We start from the raw sequence: 22,411 nt of genomic DNA, 5'->3' as shown, positions 1-22,411 counted from the left end.
GGTGCAGCGAAAGTTTCTACAGTCGGCAAGTCACAGGTCATAGCATACCTCAGGGAAAACCCACAAGCAAAAGTATCCTGGAAACCAGGGTCGGTCTACGTACGATTCGGAGACGGACGCTTAAACACATCAATCGGGACTATCATCATGGAGAATCCAATCGGACGAGTGAAGTACCATATCTTCGAGTCAGCTACGCCATTCTTATTCTCTTTAAAAGATGCAGATAGACTAAAGGCATACTTCAACAACATTGCGAATGTTATCGTACGACGAGATGGGAAACATATTCCAGTCGTACGCAAATGGGGCCATGCTTTTTTCAATCTCAGCAAAAGAGAGTCAAGTATTTTCTTTACGGAGGTACAACTAAGGCGTTTACATAGACGATTTGGACATCCTCGTACGGAACGACTATACCAACTTCTGAAAAACGCTGGACACGACGATATTAGCCAGTCGATTTTAGAAAAGGTCCAGAAGTTCTGTCACAACTGCCAGTCGCACGATCCAGCTCCAAGGAGATTTAAGTTCTCCCTTAAGGACGAGAGCTATTTCAATTACGAAATCGTGGTAGATGTCGTACGACTGAAGGACAAAAATGCCTTACATGTGATCGATACGGAAACAAGCTTTCAAGGAGCAACATTCCTAAAATCCCTTTCCGCACGAGACACATGGAATGCGTTAACCAAATGTTGGATTAACACCTATGTCGGTCCACCAGACCATATCGTACACGATCCGGGGACAAACTTCGCATCTACTGAATTCCGCAAACATGCCGAAATTATGGGTATTACGTGCGATGAGATGCCAGTAGAAGCACACTGGGCAGTCGGCAAAGTCGAGAGAGCTCACGCTCCCTTAAGGCGAGCGTACGATATCCTTCATACCGAACTCAGTCATAATACAGACGATGAGACAATCCTACAGATGGCTATCAAAGCGTTAAACGATACAGCTGGACCGTACGGAATCGTACCAACACTTCTGGTATTCGGTACTTATCCACGTATTAACAAGGATTCACCACCATCACCAGAAATCGTACAACGGGCAGAAGCCGCCCAGAAGGCAAGGAAGTTACTTCAAGGCATCCGCGCAGAGGTTGAGATCAACCGTGCGATCAATACAAGGAACGGTCCTAATATTCAACAAGTCTTATCCCTCCCTATCCAGAGCGAAGTCATGGTATGGAGAGAAAACAAGGGATGGACCGGACCGTACGAAGTACAGGGGATTGAGGGACATAATGTAACTGTGAACATGATAAACGGACCTACACAGTTTCGGGCGACACACGTCAAACCATACTATAGGGACGATACACAACCCCAGGAAGAGTCTGAACCAGACGTCGCACGGCAAATCCCTCAACCACAACCAAGGAAAAGAGGACGGCCAAAGAAGGGTCAAAGAAGGGCCGTACGACAATCCCCAAGACATTTTCTCACTCAGAAAGAGAAAGACAACTACGAGTTAGCAGTAAAACTCCGACTTGACAACATAATCACAACACCAGGATTACCGTACGAAGAGTCGGATAGGATTGAGATCGACGCGTTAATCAACCAGGGAGTCTTTACCTTTATTCGGTACGACCCAGACAAACACTCCAACATACGGATCTTTCGTACACGAATGGTTAGAGAAATCAAAAACAAAACCACGAAGCCGTACGAAAAGTCAAGACTAGTAATCCAAGGATATGGTGACCAGGAAAAGGAGGAAATCCTTACACAGGCACCAACGATCCAGAGGATGAGTCAGAGACTACTCCTCGCCCTTGGACCTACCCTCGTACGAGACTTCAAGTGTCAAGGAGAACTCAGGGATATTACGCAGGCATATACCCAATCGGACGATCCATTAAAAAGAACAATTATCGCACGACTTCCCAGGGAACTCGAGGGTAAATACCCAGAAAGAACACTCCTACATATCGTGAAGCCGCTCTACGGATTAGCAGAATCAGGTCTTTACTGGTATAAGACGTACGCTACACACCACAAGGAGGACCTTGGAATGATAGAGTCAACGTACGACCCATGCCTCCTTTATACTACGACAGGAGCAGACGACTTTGGTATCACGGCAATGCAAACAGACGATACAATGAGTTTCGCAACAGCAAGTTTCTCCGTACGGGAAGAGGAACAATTGGAGAAGAAGGGCCTTCGTGCGAAGCCGAAAACAATCCTATCACATAACCAAGAAGTAGATTTCAATGGCGGCAGGATTCAGTCGTACGAAGACTACTTTACTTTCTTACAGAAAGGACAAGTTAAGCAGCTCAATACTATAGAGATAGATGCACTTGATGCACGACAACAGTACGTTTCGCAGCGGGCAAGGGGCGCATACCTTGCTTCAATATGCCAGCCAGAGGCATCGTACGATTTAGCAGTCGCAGCTCAGATCAAAGAACCAAGTAAAGAGGACATTGAAGCTCTGAACGTACGACTTCAATGGCAAATAGACAACCCTGATCGAGGTCTTAAATATATTCCACTCGACTTCGTACGAACAAAGATGTATATCTTCACAGACGGATCATTTGCAAATAATACAGACCTTTCATCACAGCTTGGATTTGTTATCGTACTTGCAGAGGAAACAGCTCGTACGACGACAGACTTTGAGATCAATGGAAATATTATCCACTGGAGCTCAACGAAATGCAAACGAGTGACTCGAAGCGTACTAGCTAGCGAACTATACGGAATGACTACAGGCTTTGACAGTGGCATATCGTTAAGCAGTACCTTGAACCGGATTCTTCGTACGCTCAACCTCCCAGGAATTCCAGTCGTGATTTGTACAGACTCAAGATCTCTGTATGAATGCCTCGTACGACTAGGAACTACTGATGAGAAAAGACTTATGATCGATATCATGAGCCTGAGGGAGTCGTACGAGAAGAAAGAAATCTCAGAAGTGAGATGGATCGATGGCAAAGACAATCCAGCAGATGCTTTCACAAAGAAGTCACCAAATTCAGCGCTCGAGCAGTTAATTACGACAAGCAAGCTCAGGATAAGAATCGAAGCGTACGTGGATAGACTTGGGGGAAAAGACGAATGACAATCAACTCGTGCGATTTTACTATCGTACGAAAACCCCAATACCAAGATCCACCACCAGATGTTAGTCTATGAGAGCCGGACCCTTGAGATCATAGATAACCACCGTACGAATGAACCAATCCCCCAATTACTCCTTCTCAATCAGCTGCGGGTTGTGAGAAGAGCCAAGGAAGCTGCCAGAGGTGCCGACACCACGACCAAGCTTGCGACCAGGCGTACGGTCGGGCTGGCGAGCGCCACGGGCGTACGGCTTCCGATAGTTAGAGCGACGGGGAGACTCATCATCATCATCGTTGTCGGAATGGTTGCTACCACCAGACGAATCGGACGAACCATCCTCCTGACCACGGTGAGAGCAACGAGCGCCGTGCGACTGCTAGACGCATTCCGCACACGAGCCATCAGAGAGGGTCCTGAGACGAACACACTCCCGGAATCGAGGAGAGCCAGAGGTCGCACACTTGCTGGCGCAAGCAGGCATCGTACGACCTCGAGACTGAATGATGATCGCGATGAAGTAACTAGAGCGTCGTATGATAGAGGCGACGAACTCTTGAACGCTCATGTTGCCAGTCATACGCACTTCAATGTCGTGCGACGGCAGGGCAAGAGCATTACGTTCATCGTTCTAGACCATGGTTAGAAAACATAAAAGGGAAAAAAAAAAAAAAAAGCGTTGAATGAGAATGATTGTTCAACGTACGAAGAGAAGAGAGAAGAAGTGGTGTACGAAGAGGAGAAAAGGTAAGTAAGAGGAAAAGAAGAAAAGACGCGTTTTTATCATTTCAATACGGAAAGCTCTGCCTAAGTAGGCAGAAAAAAAAAAAAAAAAAAAAAAAAAAAACAAGAAAAAGTGAGGTGAAGCAATAGAGGAAGGCACGTAGGACACGCGACTTACTCAACCGACAAGAGAGGAAGGCGTACGAGACGACTTCCTACATTCACCCTTACGACACATATTAATCAAGTAAAGCTATTACGAACTGGAATAGCGCAACCTAATTGGACAAAGGATAGGCACGTACGGTCATAAAAAGAAAAGTTGTGAGTGTTGGAATAACGATAATCACATGACCGTACGACAAGGCTGTCACAGGCAAAGGGGTGTATAGGTGGCATGACTAGCACCTGTAACACCTAAATGTCTGAGGAAGGGATCATGGTTTATTACCTGTCATGCACGACTCGTGTCTAGGTATGGACAGAGATATATCTGTTCGTACGGAAGGCAACATCTAGTTAGGAAAGGTAATCACGGAAAATAGAATCTTTGGTTCACCCTACATTTATGACAGTACGATCGTACAGAGAGCCCATTCAACAATAAATAATATTAATATATAAAAAGCTACCTTAGTAAGCTTTTTCTTCTTCTTCTTAATTACTAAATTAAAACTATTAATACCTTTACTTATAAAATAATAAGGGAAGTAAAACTTATAAGTCTTAGGCTTAGGTTTAGGCTTAAGACTTAGAAAAAGGATATTATCTTATCTTCTATTACCCTCCCCTCCCTCCTCGCCTTCGACCTTTAATACCTTATGCTTTTTAGCTTTATAAGCTATTATAATAATAATATAAGCTATAATAGTTATAGCTATATACTTAGCTTTAGTCTTTTTAAAAGGTATTATAATTAATTAGTTTCTATTAATATAATTAATAAATAATTAAAAATAAGTAGCTAACTATATATATAGTTATATAAATAGTATTAATAAGCGATTTTAATAATTTATATATATATTTATTATAGTTATTAAGGAAAAAGAAAATTTTATAAATAAGTAGTAGAAGAATTTCCCCTAAGTATAATAATTTACTTTAAGAAGGTAACTATACTTATTAAACTATAGAAAGTAGGTATACCCCTCGGTAGCGCGCCTGCCTTATAATTACTTATAGCAATAGTATATAAAAGATAACTACTTTTCCTTTATATAATATATAATATATTTAATTATATCTCTTTTATTAATTCCTTTATTAAAATTATATTTAGAAATAGCTATTTTAGCTAATTCGTTACGAATTTAGTAATATAGGTAGTAGGAAAATAAGGAGAATTAACTATATATAGACGTAAGCATATCTAGGGGGGTATATCGTAATGCCTTCGAGGCGAAGTATATAGCCTTACTATTACGTAACCTATATATCGCTTATAAGGATAATCCCGAAATAGAATAACTAGAATATCTTTATTCTACTTCGCTTATAAAATATATTTAGGCATGATATCGTTCCATAGTATAGTTAGGAGAAGATAAGCTACTTAATCTATTATTTTGAATACATGCCTACGTCTAGTACTTTGCTTTACTATAGAATGAAAAATCGGTATCAAACTACCTCTATGGAAACCTTACTATCTCGTTAAGTATAGTATATACCGTTGGCTACCCCTAGTTATAAGGGATTATTCTTTATAAGAGTAATAAATCCGTAGCAATTCAAGAGCTATGAGAGCATACACAGCCTGCGCATTCCAGCCTATTAGCTACCTAGCGGCATTAGTAATAAGGAGATTCTGGCTAGGTTTTCTTAAGGCTTCTTCAGTGCATGGGTCCTTACGCTAGAAAGATGGGCTCTATGCGCTTTAGGGAGAATACTTACGAACTGCAAGGGTATATATTGTTCGAGGCGATATATAGTCCTTGTGATCTCAGCGTCTTAATAATTGCATCGTTGCTAGTAATATAACCTAGCAACTGCTATAGTGAGTCTAATGTCTCTAGTTTAAAAACGACGCCGTCTGTAGTTTGGAGTCTTTCGAATGTTCCATCATCTAGCTTACCGCCGTTGTGAACCATGTTGTTTGACTTGTCCCTCCTCCTCGATTATAGCGAAGGTCGATATTTCCAGCTTCTGCATAAGTGCCAAGAGCGGAAGTAGTTTTCGCTAGGTGGGCTGGTGGATGGGATGAGGCATACTTGGCCTGCACACACCGCTTTGAGGCGGTACGGGCAGCTGGCGATCAATTACGCAAAGAGGAGGCGGTTAAAATCTCATTTTCGAGCATCGCAGTCAGCCCTGCTACCGGTGCTAGCATACCTGGGTTTATGGCATGGGTACACGTCTTGTATTCCAGGCTGCTATTTATGGACGGGATTCAAGAGGTACTACGATAATGAGGACTCGAAAACCTGCGGCTTTGTGCCCTCGAATGCTAGCTACGATACTCCCCGCCGCTAACGTTTGATTCAATGATGTCTTGGGCGTGGTTTAGGGAACCCATCCTCATTACGCAAGGCAGGCAAGACGACATTCCTAACAATCAGCTTCGTAGCCACACTAACTTGTAAGAGAAGTTCAGTTTTTCTAAACTGCTATTAAACATCGTCACCTTCGACGGTTGTTTTTGCCGCTAACTCCAGGACAAACGACAGAAATCTGCTTGCTAGTAAAGGTTGGGATAGGATTAGGAAGGCTCCTGTGAATATTGCTCGGTTCATCATGGGATTGTATTACCAGCGCCGCATGCGTTTTGTGTTTTCATGAGGAAATTGCCACTTGGTTCAGATTCGAATGACAGTCACAGTCACTTACGGCTAATATGTTCTGTGTATCCAGCCTTGTGAGAAGAAACAGCTAACGGTCGTGTAGTTGGGCTGACCACATCTACGTGATATTCTTAAAGCAGTGCAAAGATAGGATGAGTAATTCTAGATGCCGCCCTATAATCTCACCTATTCAGGACAAGTTCTAGCGCACTTGACTAACTCCATTGACCTCTACACAGCCACCCGGGGGGATGTAGCTGGCCCGATAAACTTGGTCTGTGCGTGCTGATTTCTCCAACAATGAAATGCGGACAACTCCCCCAGATCCTCCAACCACGGAAACTAGGTAACGACACCAAGGCCCATCGTCATCAGCCGCGCATCTAGCGTCAATCTGAGGCAGCAGCATTCCGGGGTGGCGCATTAAGCGGGCCAATCTGGATTTGATATGATGATTTTAACGCACTAAAGTGACATACCAGAAGGCTGAGCATGACGACGACGACCTCGTAAAGTCAGGAACTAATGCTTTTACCACACGGCCCATGCATACAGCATCGAAGACGAAATGGCCGAGATAACAATGCATTTGTTTCGTTTCTGTAGGTCTAAAATAGGCGCTGATAGCTTCGTAGGTGTGCTGCGAATAATACCTAGACCAGACGGCGTTTCGGCAATGTCTGAAAACTCCGCCTAGTAGCCGCGTATGCGATGACAAACGCCGCCGGGCTATTTGGCATAGGAAGAATCCCAAATTCGGAGAATACTATTCTGAGAATATCGTATTGAAGCGATAAGAAAAGTATAAATCAGCATGGAAGTCAATTTACAATGCCTAGACTGCCTGTATAGCCCCAATTGCATATTCGACTCTTCAAGATGTCAGAAACGCAAAGAAATCCGCTTGGAGACTCTGACGAGTCTCTATCCCAGAACCCTCCGCCATATGAACTTCATTCTTCAGGCGCACTACTTTCCAGCGCAACGGTAATATCGCGTACGACTTTTAGCGTTCAATGGTTTCATTGTATACTTAGCTGATCATAGAATAGCCGAGGGCCAAGTCAACGTCAATTTTCAGTCGGAGTTTCCGGAACAACTGGCAGAGCAGCTCCCATCTTTTCCTTCTTTAGACTATGCATCTGCACCTACCGTCAATGACAAGCCAGCGCCTCCTCTAAATATAGTTATCCAGGTGGTCGGCAGCCGTGGTGAGCATCCGGTCTGTCTGCAGCCTCAACGATTCTCAGCTTACGAAATGCCATTTAGGTGATGTTTAACTATTCATTGCCTTGGGCACAGCGCTCCAACGTTATGGACATCGCGTACGTTTGGCAACGCACGATACCTTTGCTAGGTTTGTAAGAGACTCCGGCCTAGAGTTCTTCCCGATCGGCGGTGACCCTGCGGATCTGATATCGGTATGTATAGTATCGTGATGCCTTCGAGGCGAAGTGCGTAGCCTTACTATTACGTAACCTATATATCGCTTATAAAGATAATCCTAAAATAGAATAACTAGAATATCTTTATTCTGCTTTGCTTATAAAACATATTTAAGCATAATATCGTTTTATAATATAGTTAGGAGAAGATAAGCTATTTAATTTAATATTTTAAATATATACTTACGTTTAGTATTTTACTTTACTATAGTTATAAGCCTAGCTTTAACTTAAGATAAACCCTAACTATTATATAAAGTAAAAGAAAAAACGAAACCGATTTCTAGCTTTACTAAGGAATAAATTATAATAATAAAATACTTATTAAAAATATTTTTAAATATAATAGTTAAGCTTATAAGTAGATATAACTAGCTATAATAATATAATATATTTTAATATCTTACTTAGATAAAAAACGTTTAGAAATATATTAATCTAGATAAAGAAGGTTTAAATAAAATTCTAAAACTAAAAGAACTTTTTATATTTAAAGTCTTTATTAAGAAGTAGAACTATTAATTATAAAAAGATTATAAGAAATAACTTAAAACCTAGACTATATACTATAAAGCTTTTAAAATAAATACTTAGGATAATATTATTTCCTAAGTATTATTAAGAGAATAGCTATTTCTTCTAAACTTAGTAATAAAGTAGATATTAAGGATTTTTAATAAGTATACTACTTAGCTAAGATACTAAGTAATATAATAAGGAAGCCTTATAAAATAAGAAAAAGTATATAAACTTATTAACTTTTAAGTCTTTACTATAGTTAACTAAGCGTTATTAATACTAGCTTATATAGAACTTTTTAAAATAAACAAAATTAACTTTTAAAACTTAATTACTATTTTTATATATAAATACGCTTTAAATAAGACGAATATATTAATAACTATATAAAAAGAATATAATATTATATTATTAAAAGTAAATATAACGTACATGATAAGCGAGTGAGACAGACAAGCGAGTGAGACAGTAAACCAGACCTTCGCGACAATAATATCGAAATCTATAACAAGAAATCTTAGATTGATTAATACTACTCGGATTCCTGTTCTTCGGATGTTTCCTCAATAAATTGACATGTTCTCGCGTTGTGGCCTGTATTCCCGCATACGCCACACCGACGATGAGTCGTCTCAGACCTCACTTTGCGACCACTACTCCGTCGCGTTTCCTCTTGTAGTTGCGTGTCTGCCTCTCTTTGCGACTGTATATCCTCTCCAGTAGATATAGTAAGACTTCCTCCTTTCTGTAGACGTGTTTTCTTAGCCCTTCGACGCCGACTTAATATTGCATTCTCCTCTCGAAGGATTTGAACCTCTGACTCTAGTAATGCTACCCGATGCCCTAGTCCTTCTGTCCCTCTGGCTAGCTTACTCACAGCACTATAAATTGATGCTGGAGAGCTGCTTCGGTGGCGTGAGATTCGACTCTTAATAAAAGTAGACTGTGATCTTGCTTCGCTTGGGTTGCTCGGCGTCCTAGAGATCCAAGGGTCTGGTGTCTGAGGGACCCCCTCCTCAGGCGTTGGCGTTCGGAACTTTACATCCAGCTTTGAGAGAACACTTTCTGCATTCAAAGGGACAAGTCCAGCTCCTCGGAAACCTCCCTGGATATTTTTCCTCGTAAAAGACTGCTTAAAAGCTTCGTGAAATGCTGCAAAGAAATCTTCCTTCGAGATATGGGTTATGCCTCGCCGCATCTTATTCTCAATTTGCCGACCGTAGGCATTCTTTAACGGCTGAAAACAACCAACATCTAAGGGTTGAAGTAGATGAGACGAGTGAGCCGGCATGCACAGTGTAATAATGTTGTTTTCTTGACAAAAGAGCTCGAAGGCTGCGGAGTGGTGACTTTCATGACCATCAACAACGAGGAGGCGATATTTCCCAGACGTACGTGGTTTTGTATAAATGTCGAAGTGTCTGATCCAGTCAATACCTCTCTCGTTTGTTGTCCATCCATTTTCAGACGTTGCAATAGCCCAATCGCCCGGAAGAGAGGTTTCTGTATACCAGCTTGAGAGGTGATACTGGCCTGCAACGATGATGTATGGCGGGATGCTCTCCCCTTGGGAATTAATAGCCTGGATAACTGTAACCCATTCCCTATTGCCAGGCTGTGTCATCTTCGTATTTGAACGCCTTTCAGCACTTGTAATAACCATTCCAGAAGCAATAACGCCCATCATAAAGCCGGTCTCATCAAAGTTGTAGATATCAGCATCAGCAATACCATACTTCGCAATTGTATTCTTCACAAGCGAAAACCAGCCACGAATCACCTCTGGATCTTCGTATTGAGCTCTCTTATAGTCATACTTGCGAAAGAAACGCGTCCTAAGCTGTGGTTGTCGCTTGACGAAATTAGAAGCCTAGCGCTTCCCAACTGGAGGCGCGTCGCGCTCTGCGAGAAGTCGATTGGCCATTTCTTCCACACCACTCAGCCGGGGAGGAAATGATCGCGCATCTAGGTCGAGAATATACTCAACTATTGTCTTCTCTTCTAAATCTGATAAATTCCGTGAATTAGGCATGCTGTCGCGTCGTGAGACTATTCCCTTTAGTCGCCGGCTTAATGTTGCGTGACTGACTGTATAGAGTGCACCTGCGGCCCGAGCACTAAGTTTTGGGTCATTTCTCATTGCTTGAAGGGCAATTTGTAACCTTCTTTCAATACTAGCTGATTCCATGATTTATTGTAGAGGAAAAGGTGCCGGTCGCGTCAAGGTGCGACGGTCGCGGTTTACTGTCTCACTCGCTTGTCTGTCTCACTCGCTTATCATGTACGTTAAGTATTTCTTTAGCTATATAGCTTATAAAATAATATAAGGCTTACTTTTATAAAGTAAAATACTAAATACTTAAAATATAAGGAAGTCTAGCTATAAAGGCGTTTTTTAAAATAGTAAGATAGAGATTTATACTAACTTAAGCGACTTTAAAACTTATATAGATTATTATATAAGAATGCTTTAGAAAGAAGATTTATAACCTAAGTAAATATAAAGAAATTCTTATAAACCTACTTTATAAAAACAACCTTTATAAGAAAAGTTAAAATAAAACTATTAAAATTTATATTATATTAAAAGGTTGCTTTATAAAAGATATAATAAATAATAAATCGAATAAAGCTATACTAAATAAGTAGAAAGGAAATAAGTTATACTTTTATAACGAAACTTATAAATAGCTTATAGCGAAAAATATAAAAGTAAAACTTATAATAAAAAGGAGAATAATACTTAAATATATATCCTTCTTAGAAAAAGAAGTAACCTTAATAAGAAACCGATTTAATTTTAACTTTTAAAGTAACTTTTAAGCTACTTTTATAAGAAAAAGATAGCTTTATATAAATAGCTAATATACTTAAGGAAGGCTACAAAGCGAAAGTAGTAAGCAAAGTAACTAAGACTAGCTAAATTATCTTAGATTAATTAACATAGTTAATATCGATCCCTTACTTTTTATAAAAACTATAAAAAAAGAAGACCTAACCCCTAAGATCTTCTTAACCTTATTCCTAAGTCTATACTTATTATTAAATAATATAGTAATAGATAATTATAATATAACCTATCTTATAAATAACCTCGATCTTTTAAAACTAAGTTTATATATAAAGGTTATTTATAATAAAAGAATAAAGTTAAGAATAATATCGTTTCTAATCTTAAGAAAGGGGAAAAAGGTATTTAAAAATATCTTAAATAAGCTAAAAAGACTAAATACTAAAAACCTTACCTTAGAAAAAGTCTATTATATTAAAGATTTCTATATTAATATTATTTCTAAAGTAAGGCTATATAAGATAGGTATATAATACTCTAGATTAAACTATATACTTTACTTTAAAACCTATAAGAAAAGTATTATAATTAAATAACTCCTTTATAAAGTAAACTTAGTCTTCTTTAAATATAAACCTTATTCCTTATATTATAATAAAATCCTTATAAGTAATACTAAAATCTTAATATTTAAGTATAAAATATAAAGCTATAAGAAGTAATTATATAAGATATATAGTAAAAAGATAGATAGAGCCGAACTATAATATTACTATTCTAAATATCTTAGTCTAGAAATACTTAAGTAACTAGTTAAAACTATTTAAGAGGTAAGAATTAAAGCGTTAGAAAGGATTAAATATAAATACTATATAATAACTTATACTAAAACGATAGTTTTAAAACAAACTTTAAAGCGAAAAGTAATAAGACTATATTACTATATCGCGTAAGATCTATTTAACTACTTAGTAAGGTTTAATAATAATAAATAGATATTAATAATTAAAAATAAATACTTAAGATACTACTTCGCATTTCTACTCTTAAATAAAACCTTCTTATAAGTATTAAAGACTCTAACTTTATTTAAAAAATAAGTAAAAAGATAGAAAAGTCTTTCTATATATAAGATATAATAAGATATTAAGTATATAGTAATCGTAATTAATAAAGAAATAGCTTTCTAAACGTAAATAATATAAGAAAGGATTGAAATTAAGCTTCTACTACTATATATAAAAAAGCTAATAAATATAAAGGAATAAGCTAGTTAGGAAATCATTATAAAGTTAATTAAAATACTTTCTAAAGCTAACCTACTAACTAACTTCTAAGTAGAAGTAGTAAAAGCTATAGCCTACCTTTATAATATTAGTTTATAAAAAAGGAATAGTTAGAAATCCCTTTACTAAATAGAAGATAAGTAGTTTTATTAATATTCTTATTAATAGATACTAAAGCTTATTCTAAACTATATATAAGACTTTTATTTATACTAAGGGTAGATTTATACTTATAGTTATAAGGTATACTTACTTAAAAGCGATTATAAAAAAGGAATCTATAAGTAAATATTTAAAATAAAGCTTTAAAAGTATATTAGATACTTAGTAAGATATATATTAAATACTTATAATCTATATAAGATCTAGGTACCTTTGCTTAGCTAAGTAATTATTATAAGAAACGTAATATTTAATAAGAATCGTTTCTACTTACTAGACGATATTAATACTAAACTTAAAACGTTAATAGCTACCTAAATAGTAGAAGAGATTTAGGAAATAGAGTCGTCTCTTAACTTAATTCTTAAAATACTAAGAGTTATAGATTTAGTAAAGTAGATATTAATCTAGGCTACTTAATTATTACTAGCTATCTTAAAACCTAATTAAGAAGTAATACGAGATATTATGCTAATAGAAGAGATAGGCTAGGAAAAAGACGAGGGGTAGTTATTAATACTAGACCCGACCCCGGAGCTAGAAAGCATACCCGACTCCGGAAGACCGACGTTTAAGACCGGGGATTTAAATACTATACTATTACTAAAACCCTCTACTAAGCAAGATACTACTATAGCTATATTAAACGTAGAAGACGTAATATATCTTAAGACTAAGGAGGATAAAAAGGCTTTTATAAATATATAATTAGGTAACGACTTATAACCTAAACCTATAAGGCTATATATAATAATTAAAAAAGTAAATAACCTAATAGAATTAAAGTAAATAAAACCTTACTAAGATTATAACTAACTAGTATAATAAAGTTAAAAAGTATAAAACCTACCTTTAGAAAATAGAGACGGAGAAAGGTATATTATATAAAAACGATATATATATAAATTCTATATAACTTTTATACCTAATTAATAGAAAGCCGAGGAAGAAAAGGATTATAGATATAAGACTTTATATTATATCTTTTAAAGTTTTATTTACTATATAAAGCATACTTACTTAATAGTATTATTAAAGATAAGATACTATATAGATAACCTTATTATACTATTAAAATTATAAAATAAGTTAAATCGTTTACTAAAACTATTAAGAACTATATTTTATAATACTATATATATAGAGATATCTAAACTTATATAGAAAGGTATTTAAAAGGTAATCGATTACTTAGAAACCTATATAAGACTATTACCTCTTAAGTAGGTATTTATATATAAATTTAATTAAGATAGCTACTTAGACTAATATAAAGCTGGAATCTATATAAAAGGCGACTTATAAGAAGTAAACCTTCTTAAATAAATATATATAATAACTCTAGCTATATAAACGTTTTAAATAGCTATTATTATTACTACCTAATTCGACTTTAAGATAAGATAACTCGATATTATTAACGCGTTCCTTAATACTAAACGCAACCCGGGGGATAACCTTATTATATATAAACTTCTAAACGGCTTTAAATAACTAGGAAAGTATATAGAACTAACTTACGCTTTATATAGCTTACGAGACGCCTTTTTCCTTTAATATAAAGAGTTCTTAAAGACTTTATAACGTCTTAAAATAAAATCGTTAAGTAAAGATAAGTACTTATTTAGATCTAAAGATAAGAAAGTAATCCTATTCTTTTATATTAATAATATACTTATCCTATATTATAAATTAGATAAGACGGTAGGTAAAGACTTAATATTTAACCTTAAAGCAATATATAAGATAAAAGATAAAGGGAATATAGAATAGTACCTCGGAATTAGAATTATAAGAGACTATATTAAAAGAAAATCTACCTTGTTTATAATTAATATATTAAAAAGGTAGCGTCGCGATTTATACTTATAAATCCCTTTATATTAATAATACTACTACTAATAATCCTATTTAAACTAAACTTAAAGACTATTATAAAAGTAAAAGTAAAAAAGTTTTAAAAGAAAGTCGGTTTAGTATTATATATAGTAATTATAATATAACTAGATATAGCTTTTATAATTATATAGCTATTATATTACTTAACAAACCTATTTTTAAAATACCTTGTTATAATAAACTAGACGATTTAATACTTATATAAAATAAGGTATTTAGTAATCTACTTTAGAAGAACGGGGGGTAGATAAGTTCTTCTAATAGTAGGCGATGCTTTATTTATAAATAACGAGGAGATAAAGCAATTATCTTAAAAATATATTATCTTCTTTTTTAAAAAGCTAATTTAGTAAAAAGTAGCTTAGTAAAATACTATTATAATATTAACTATAAAAGCAAAGCTCCTAAGCCTTAAATATATAGTAAAAGAAATAATAGTATTTAAAAGGCTATTTAGAGATATACTTCTTAACCTTAGAGACGTTTAGAAAATATATTATAATAATAAATAAACTATATAACTTATTATAAATAAAGGGAAATATATCTTAATAAGACTATAGTATATTAATATCTAGAATATATAGCTAAGGTAAGAATATATAGTAAAATCGTTTAAAATAGTATATATACTTATAAATAATATACTAGCTAATAGTCTTATAAAAAGTCTCTTATAAGTAAAGTTTAAATACTTTAAGGTATTTTTAAACTTATAAGATATATAAGTAAGGGTTATTAATCTAAATTAAATATAAATATAGTTATAAGAAGTAGAAAAGTTATTACTAAGGGAGATAATAGCTTATAAGCTAGTTTAAAAAGTTAATTAAAGATAGCTTATAACTAGGAAGTATAAAGTCGCTTTTATAAAAGCTTAAAAGTAAAGAAATTTTATATTAAAAGGATAGGCTTCTTACCTTAAAAGTAGAAAAGTAAATAACTTATTATTTATAAGCTAGTATAGAAAGTAGCTATATAGTTATTAAGAAGATAAGATAATATAAGTACGATCGGCTTAAGAACGATTATACTAATAAGACTATTAATAATAAAGCGCTAGCTAATAGATAACCTTACTATTAAAGTAGAAAAACTTACTACTTTATTAATACTATTATTAATAATAAGTAGGTTTATAATTATCTTATAGTTAGAACTTAAAAAAAACTATATTAATAAGAAGGATTAATTCCCTTACTACCTTACTACTACTTTAACCTTAAGTCTTTTCTAAGCCTCTTCCTCTTTACTTAAAAAAGATTAGAAGGTTATACTTAGTTAAATAAGGTTTTAAAAGACTATTATATTAGAAATAGAAAGATAAAAGAAATAGATACTAAATATACCTTTCAAGGCATACTTTTGACTACTTTAGAAGTAAGGAACTAGTAAGTAAATAATAGCGTTATATAAGAAAGAAGATAGTAAGAAGTCTTCCCCTTCTTATAATAAGCGTATTTAGTTATATTATTAATATAGTAATTATTAAGAAAAACCTTATTTAGTATGTTATAAATATATTAATTATAAAGCTTTTCTCTTAGTAGTTATAGCTTTACTTCCTTCTTTTCCTCTTTTTTAGCCTTAATAGCCTTACCTTTTCCCTTCTTAGTTATAAAAACGAAGTTAGAAATATAATATTAAATAGAAACTAATATAAATAACGTCGATATATAAAAAGCTACCTTAGTAAGCTTCTTCTTCTTCTTCTTAATTACTAAATTAAAATTATTAATACTTTTACTCATAAAATAATAAGGGAAGTAAAACTTATAAGTCTTAGGCTTAAGTTTAGGCTTAAGACCTAGAGGAGGGATATTATCTTATTCTTTATTACCCTCCCTTCCCTTCTTACCCTCGACTTTTAATACCTTATGCTTTTTAGCCTTATAAGCTGCTATAGTAATAGCGTAAGCCGTAATAGTTATAGCCGTATGCTTAGCCTTAGTCTTTTTAAAAGGTATTATAATTAATTAATTTCTATTAATATAATTAGTAAATAATTAAAAATAAATAGCTAACTATATATATAGTTATATAAATAGTATTAATAAGCGATTTTAATAATTTATATATATATTTATTATAATTATTAAAAAGAAAGAAAATTTTATAAGTAAGTAGTAAAAGAATTTCTCTTAAATATAATAATTTACTTTAAGAAAGTAACTATACTTATTAAACTATAAAAGGTAAGTATACCCCTTAGTAATATACCTACTTTATAATTACTTATTATAATAGTATATAAAAGATAACTACTTTTCCTTTATATAATATATAATATATTTAATTATATTTTTTTTATTAATTCCTTTATTAGATTTATATTTAAAAATAGCTATTTTAGCTAATTTATTATAAATTTAGTAATATAGGTAGTAGGAAAATAAGGAGAATTAACTATATATAGACGCAGGCGCGTCTAGGGGGGTATATCGTGATACCTTCGAGGCGAAGTACGCAGCCTCACTATTACGTAACCTACATATCGCCTATAGGGATAATCCTGAAATGGAATAACTAGAATATCTTTATTCCGCTTCGCTTATAAAACATATTTAGGTACGATATCGTTCCATAGTATAGTTAGGAGAAGACAAGCCACTCAATCTATTACTTTGAATACATGCCTACGTCTAGCACTTTGCTTCACCACATATAGTATTTCGGCCCGTTTTCTGCTTCAGCCGCTGATTTTTGGGAGTATATGGTACGAAACCCAGGCCTAATTCCGTCAATTGAGTCACTGAGAGGGGGCGATGTCGCAAGAAAGCGCATGATGATGCGCGACATGCTTCGCGGATTTTGGCGATCCTGCGTTGAGCCCGATCCTGTTAGCAATGAACCGTTCGTCGCAGATTCCATCATCGCCAACCCTCCCAGTTTCGCCCACGTTCACTGTGCACAAGCCCTTGCCATCCCGGTACACATCATGTTCACGATGCCGTGGACGGCCACCCGCGCCTTTCCTCACCCGCTCGTCAATATCCAGCCCAACAACAACCTTGAGCCGCAGACGACGAATTGGCTCTCGTATGGCGTTGTTGAGCTGATGACCTGGCAGGGTTTGGGCGATGTGATCAACTCTTGGCGATGCAAGGACCTTGAGCTTGCGCCGATAGCAGCTAGCATGGGGCCTGGAATCACGACTTTTCTCAAGATACCGCACACGTATTGCTGGTCGCCCGCTGTGGTGTCTAAGCCGGCTGATTGGGGCCCTGAGATTGAGGTCTGCGGCTTTTTCATGAGGGATGAACCTTCATTCAAGCCGCCAGCTGACTTGGACGCCTTTCTTGCATCGGGCCACCCTCCATTGTACATTGGCTTCGGCAGCATTGTAATCGACGATCCAGCCCGTCTGACGAATATCATTCTGGAGGCCGCAAAGTTGTGCAACACGCGCGTGATAATTTCGCGGGGGTGGAGCAAGCTGGGCGAGGGAAACGACAACACAAGTGAGGTGTTTTATTTGGATGACTGCCCACATGAATGGCTCTTTAAGCGAGTGTCAGCAGTGGTTCACCACGGAGGGGCAGGGACAACAGCTTGCGGCCTCATCAACGCCAGGCCGACTGTCATTGTGCCTTTTTTCGGTGATCAGCCGTTCTGGGGGCGAGTCGTCGCCAACACCGGCGCTGGACCCCCACCCATCCCGCAAAAAGAGTTGAGCGTAGAGCGACTGACAGCAGCTATTAAGTTCTGCCTATCCTCAGCCGTAAAGCGGGCTGCAGAGGATGTTGCAGGGATCATGCGGCAAGAACGCGGTGTCGATGCTGCCGTTAAATCTTTTCACAGAAACCTACCGTCCAGTCTATTTTGCGACTTTCTGCCCGATCAACCCGCAGCATGGACCTATGAGAAGAAGTATAAATCAGGCAGAAAACAGCTAAAACTCTCAAACCAAGCCGCAATGTATCTGGTCGAAGCTCGGAAGCTCAGAGATACCGACCTCAAGCCGTTCCATTCGCGAGAATACAACACTGACGTCAAGCGTTGGGATCCCATTACTGGGGGAGCTTCTTCCCTACTGGGCACTGTAACCGACTTTACATTTGCTCTGGGAGGCACGTTCATCGATCCCTGGAAAGAGTACAAGCGCGCTAAAGCCTCGGGCCATGAGGCTGGGCGAGCAAGCGGTGCGGCCGCCTTTGCTGTCGGAAAGGGACTTGCCTCCATGACCGGCGTCGTCGCCAAAGGCGGGCTGGTAAATATGCCATTGGCGCTCACAGAGGGTTTGCGCAATGTTCCCAAGCTGTACGGCGACAAGGTACGACATAATGGCCAGGTGAAAGACTGGAAGAGTGGCGGGATCGTAGCCGCCAAGGTGAGTTCCGTCATCAGGTGAGATCATGCTCGGCCGGCCCTGACCTGATTTTAGACATTTGGGACCGGTTTCTATGATGGTTTGACGGGCATAATCACGGATCCTTACAAAGGTGCGAAAGAGGGAGGGGCTCTCGGCCTGATGAAGGGCGTGGGCACAGGGACCCTCGGCTTTGTGACCAAACCAGGAGCAGGTGAGCAAACACATTACATTCTACTTGTTGCCGAAGCAGCAGGAAGAGAAGAAAAAAAAAAAAAAACACACACACATTCGGTGAATCTATCGGGCAAAGCTGACCCGGGTGGTACATGACTAGGATTGGTCGGGCTGGTAGCATACCCAGCGCAGGGAATTCATAAATCCCTCAAGGCGAGAATGGGACGGAGCCGTACAGTATGGATGGCAAAGGCCGATATCCTAGACCATGAACGGCGGAAGCAGCGAGAAGGCCCCTCCGACGCGGGGGGCAAAGTGCTGCAAGTGTTTGATGCCTACTTTACGCAATAAGGTTGCATCCGCAGCGCGCGTCCGCGGAGCAAGCCAACTTGGATATTGGAATTACCAAGCTGTCGGTGATCCAGTTAAACCTTTTCGGGATCTCCGCAGTGCTTCTTCAGAGTGATGTTTTGTTTTGTGCTTTCTCCCATGCATGATTTTGTCCGATACATGTGACGAGGCAATAGGTTATCGTCCGGCACACGAATTAACCGCGACAACCTGCGAGTACACATCACGAGCTGAGAATGCAGGGCTGAGAGAAAAAGTCAAAAAGCAACGGTGCAGTTTGTTGGTGCAGGTTAGGCCTCTAGCTCCAAGAACGTGTATGCGTAGTGTAGTGAAGTGTGCGGCGTGGGAGAGCAGAGCGCAAAAAACGCAGAAACAAAAAGTGGGGGTAGCCCCGGATCCCCGGTCGTTGAGGACCCTGATGGCCGGCTCCGAGATGAGTGGGGCCCGAGAACCTGGATGGCCTCCCGAGTCGGGTCTTCTAGACTGTAAAACTCGCCCCAACGTCACCGAATCCTCGAGCCAACATAACTTAGCACTTCTTGGCCGTGGGGTCTTGTTTTTCACCGACCAGCCTCGCCATTCGCTGTAAGTGCCCATTGACCAATTACACTTGCTATAGTAAAGGTGATCGTGAGCTTGGCATTGAGCTGCCCGCGCCTTGGCATCACCCGACTAACACATCTCGCAGCTCGCCAAGGTTGTTCTACTATAGTAGGAAGGCAGTTTTGACCGACATGATAGACTCCACACTAAGGCAATAATCGGGCTCGTTCATCAAAGAAGCTTGCTTGTAAGCGCACCAGAAGAGGGGGGGAGGGGGGACGTTGGGAGGGGATACCGGGCGTTGGAGCGACTGCAACGCTGAAAGATGGCTGGCGATGAACTGCAGATGAGCGGCGTGGAATGGGAATGGGAGGGGATGGGGGGACATTGCCCGATCAGAACATACGGCCGGAGGCGTGGGCCATGGAAGGATCAGCCTGGCATCTGACATGACGACGATTCACACGGAAGCCCACGCGTGAGCAGTTGAAGCCTGTCTACTACGCAAGAAGGAAAGCAAGCTAACTTGTTCATCGTAGTATAGCTCCAAGTCTTGGCTTTTCTACCTCGATGAGCACCCCCCCCATTGGCGACCCAAGGATACGGGACTGCGTGAGAAGAAATTTTCCATTACGGGATCTCGCAGCTATAAAACCCTACCCGCATGCCCTCCCGTCAATGAGAAAGAAGAAGAAGATCTTCAAGCTACAAGCTGTTTCCCAAGCTCCCAGCTCCAAAACTTCTGACAAGTCTTCATCTCGTCGTCTTACATCAAACTCACCGGTTAAGTACCTCTTGTTTTGTACTTGATTTATAATTATCCAAGCAAAACAACAGCTCCCACCACAGTCAAGATGATGTACAACAGCCTTGCCACCGCAGCTCTGCTGCTCCTGTCCGGCGCCGCCGACGCTTCTCCCCTCGTCGGCCGCCAGGACCAAGCGACCCCGTCCACCTCGGCCGCTGCCTCCGTCCCTACCCCCGCGACCCCCTACGACTGGTCCAAGGGCTGGCAAAAGACCTTCCCCATCCACCAGTCCTGCAACTCTACCCTGCGGGCCCAGCTCGAGGTCGCCTTGGCCGAGACCCAGCAGCTCGCCGGCCACGCCCGCGACCACATCCTCCGCTTCGGCAACGAGTCGGAGCACGTCCGCAAGTACTTTGGCAACGCCTCCACCGCCACCGCCGTCGGCTGGTACGAGCGCGTCGTCAACGCCGACAAGACCGGCATGACCTTCCGCTGCGACGACCCTGACCGCAACTGCGCCACCCAGGAGGGCTGGGCCGGCCACTGGCGCGGCAGCAACGCCACCCAGGAGACCGTCATCTGCCCCCTTTCCTTCCAGATCCGCCGCCCCCTGACCTCCGTCTGCGGCCTCGGCTACAACGTCGCCAACTCCAGGCTCAACACCTTCTGGGCCACCGACCTCCTCCACCGCGCCTTCCACGTGCCCCTCGTCTCCCTCGGACAGGTCGAGCACTACGCAGAGGACTACGCCGAGGTCCTCGACCTCGCAAAGAACAACGCCACCCTCTCCGTCCTCGACAGCGACGCCCTCCAGTACTTCGCCATCGACGTCTGGGCCTACGACATCGCCGCCCCCGGCGTCGGCTGCTCCGGCGAGCTCGAGGAGGAGGACAAGAAGGAGGAGACTCCTGCTGCCACCACCACCCCTTCCTCTCCCGCCGCCACCACCTCCAGCGCTCCCCAGGAGTGCCACACCCACGCCGACGGTGCTCTGCACTGCGTCTAAGCGTTCCGGGCTAACTAGCCTTTGAAACGTTTGTGAGGCCGCAGAGAAGAAAAAGAACGGAAAAAAACCAAACCAAACAATCAAATCGGTAATAGAGAGGAAGAAAGAGTGGCATGAGTGAGGAAGGAACGAAATGAGAAAAACAAATTCACAAGACGAAATGTTTTTGCATGCCGGAACGATACCACTGGATATTCATGAAATCAAATTAGACGAGAAACGGGGGTAACTTTTTTGGGGAGGACGAAACTTCTTAATGAAATTCACATATTACTAGACAAACACCCTCATTATTTATAAGACAAAACCAAGCAATAATAATAATGACATTTTTACTTTCAGAACAAAAAAGGACCCTTCCCAAACGCCGTTTCTTTTTCTCCATATCCCAATGTCCCTTGTAAATGTCGTCCAAGAATCCCACACACAATAACATCCAGGTTGGCTCTTCGTCGTCATCAACCTTTCCTAAAAAACAAAACTAACCATACACACTTACACACGCCTCGATCCATTCCCAACAAGGAAGCGCGCGTAACGTTGACTGTTGTTTGTTCGTGCGTCATGAGGTAAACCAATCATT

At 39.1% G+C, this 22,411-nt stretch overlaps 5 protein-coding genes across 5 annotated transcripts; 3 read left to right on the top strand and 2 right to left on the bottom strand.

The window, feature by feature from the left end:
- Nucleotides 1-147: 147 nt before the first annotated feature.
- Nucleotides 148-3,087, top strand: CTRU02_214570 (uncharacterized protein; the record flags this gene model as incomplete). The annotated part of the gene is made up of 1 exon (XM_070206269.1): nucleotides 148-3,087. The coding sequence occupies one exon, from the start codon at nucleotides 148-150 to the stop codon at nucleotides 3,085-3,087; it is 2,940 nt and encodes a 979-aa protein (XP_070060043.1).
- Nucleotides 3,088-3,216: 129 nt separating this feature from the next.
- Nucleotides 3,217-4,120, bottom strand: CTRU02_214569 (uncharacterized protein; the record flags this gene model as incomplete). Its single annotated transcript, XM_070206268.1, has 3 exons — nucleotides 3,217-3,465; nucleotides 3,514-3,717; nucleotides 4,115-4,120. 3 exons carry the CDS (start codon nucleotides 4,118-4,120, stop codon nucleotides 3,217-3,219), a joined length of 459 nt encoding a protein of 152 aa, XP_070060042.1.
- Nucleotides 4,121-9,088: 4,968 nt separating this feature from the next.
- Nucleotides 9,089-10,588, bottom strand: CTRU02_214568 (transposase; the record flags this gene model as incomplete). Its single annotated transcript, XM_070206267.1, has 2 exons — nucleotides 9,089-10,408; nucleotides 10,442-10,588. 2 exons carry the CDS (start codon nucleotides 10,586-10,588, stop codon nucleotides 9,089-9,091), a joined length of 1,467 nt encoding a protein of 488 aa, XP_070060041.1.
- Nucleotides 10,589-17,407: 6,819 nt separating this feature from the next.
- CTRU02_214567 (sterol glucosyltransferase) lies at nucleotides 17,408-19,531 on the top strand (the record flags this gene model as incomplete). The annotated part of the gene is made up of 3 exons (XM_036730472.1): nucleotides 17,408-19,024; nucleotides 19,079-19,217; nucleotides 19,341-19,531. 3 exons carry the CDS (start codon nucleotides 17,408-17,410, stop codon nucleotides 19,529-19,531), a joined length of 1,947 nt encoding a protein of 648 aa, XP_036577928.1.
- Nucleotides 19,532-20,928: 1,397 nt separating this feature from the next.
- On the top strand, nucleotides 20,929-21,828 carry CTRU02_214566 (Antigen 1; the record flags this gene model as incomplete). Its single annotated transcript, XM_036730471.1, has 1 exon — nucleotides 20,929-21,828. One exon carries the CDS (start codon nucleotides 20,929-20,931, stop codon nucleotides 21,826-21,828), a length of 900 nt encoding a protein of 299 aa, XP_036577927.1.
- Between the last annotated feature and the right edge of the window lie 583 nt (nucleotides 21,829-22,411).

This window comes from Colletotrichum truncatum, assembly GCF_014235925.2.
Source record: "Colletotrichum truncatum strain CMES1059 chromosome Unknown Contig_0011, whole genome shotgun sequence".
Taxonomy (NCBI): domain Eukaryota; kingdom Fungi; phylum Ascomycota; class Sordariomycetes; order Glomerellales; family Glomerellaceae; genus Colletotrichum; species Colletotrichum truncatum.
This window is presented reverse-complemented; position numbering and strand designations above follow the sequence as displayed.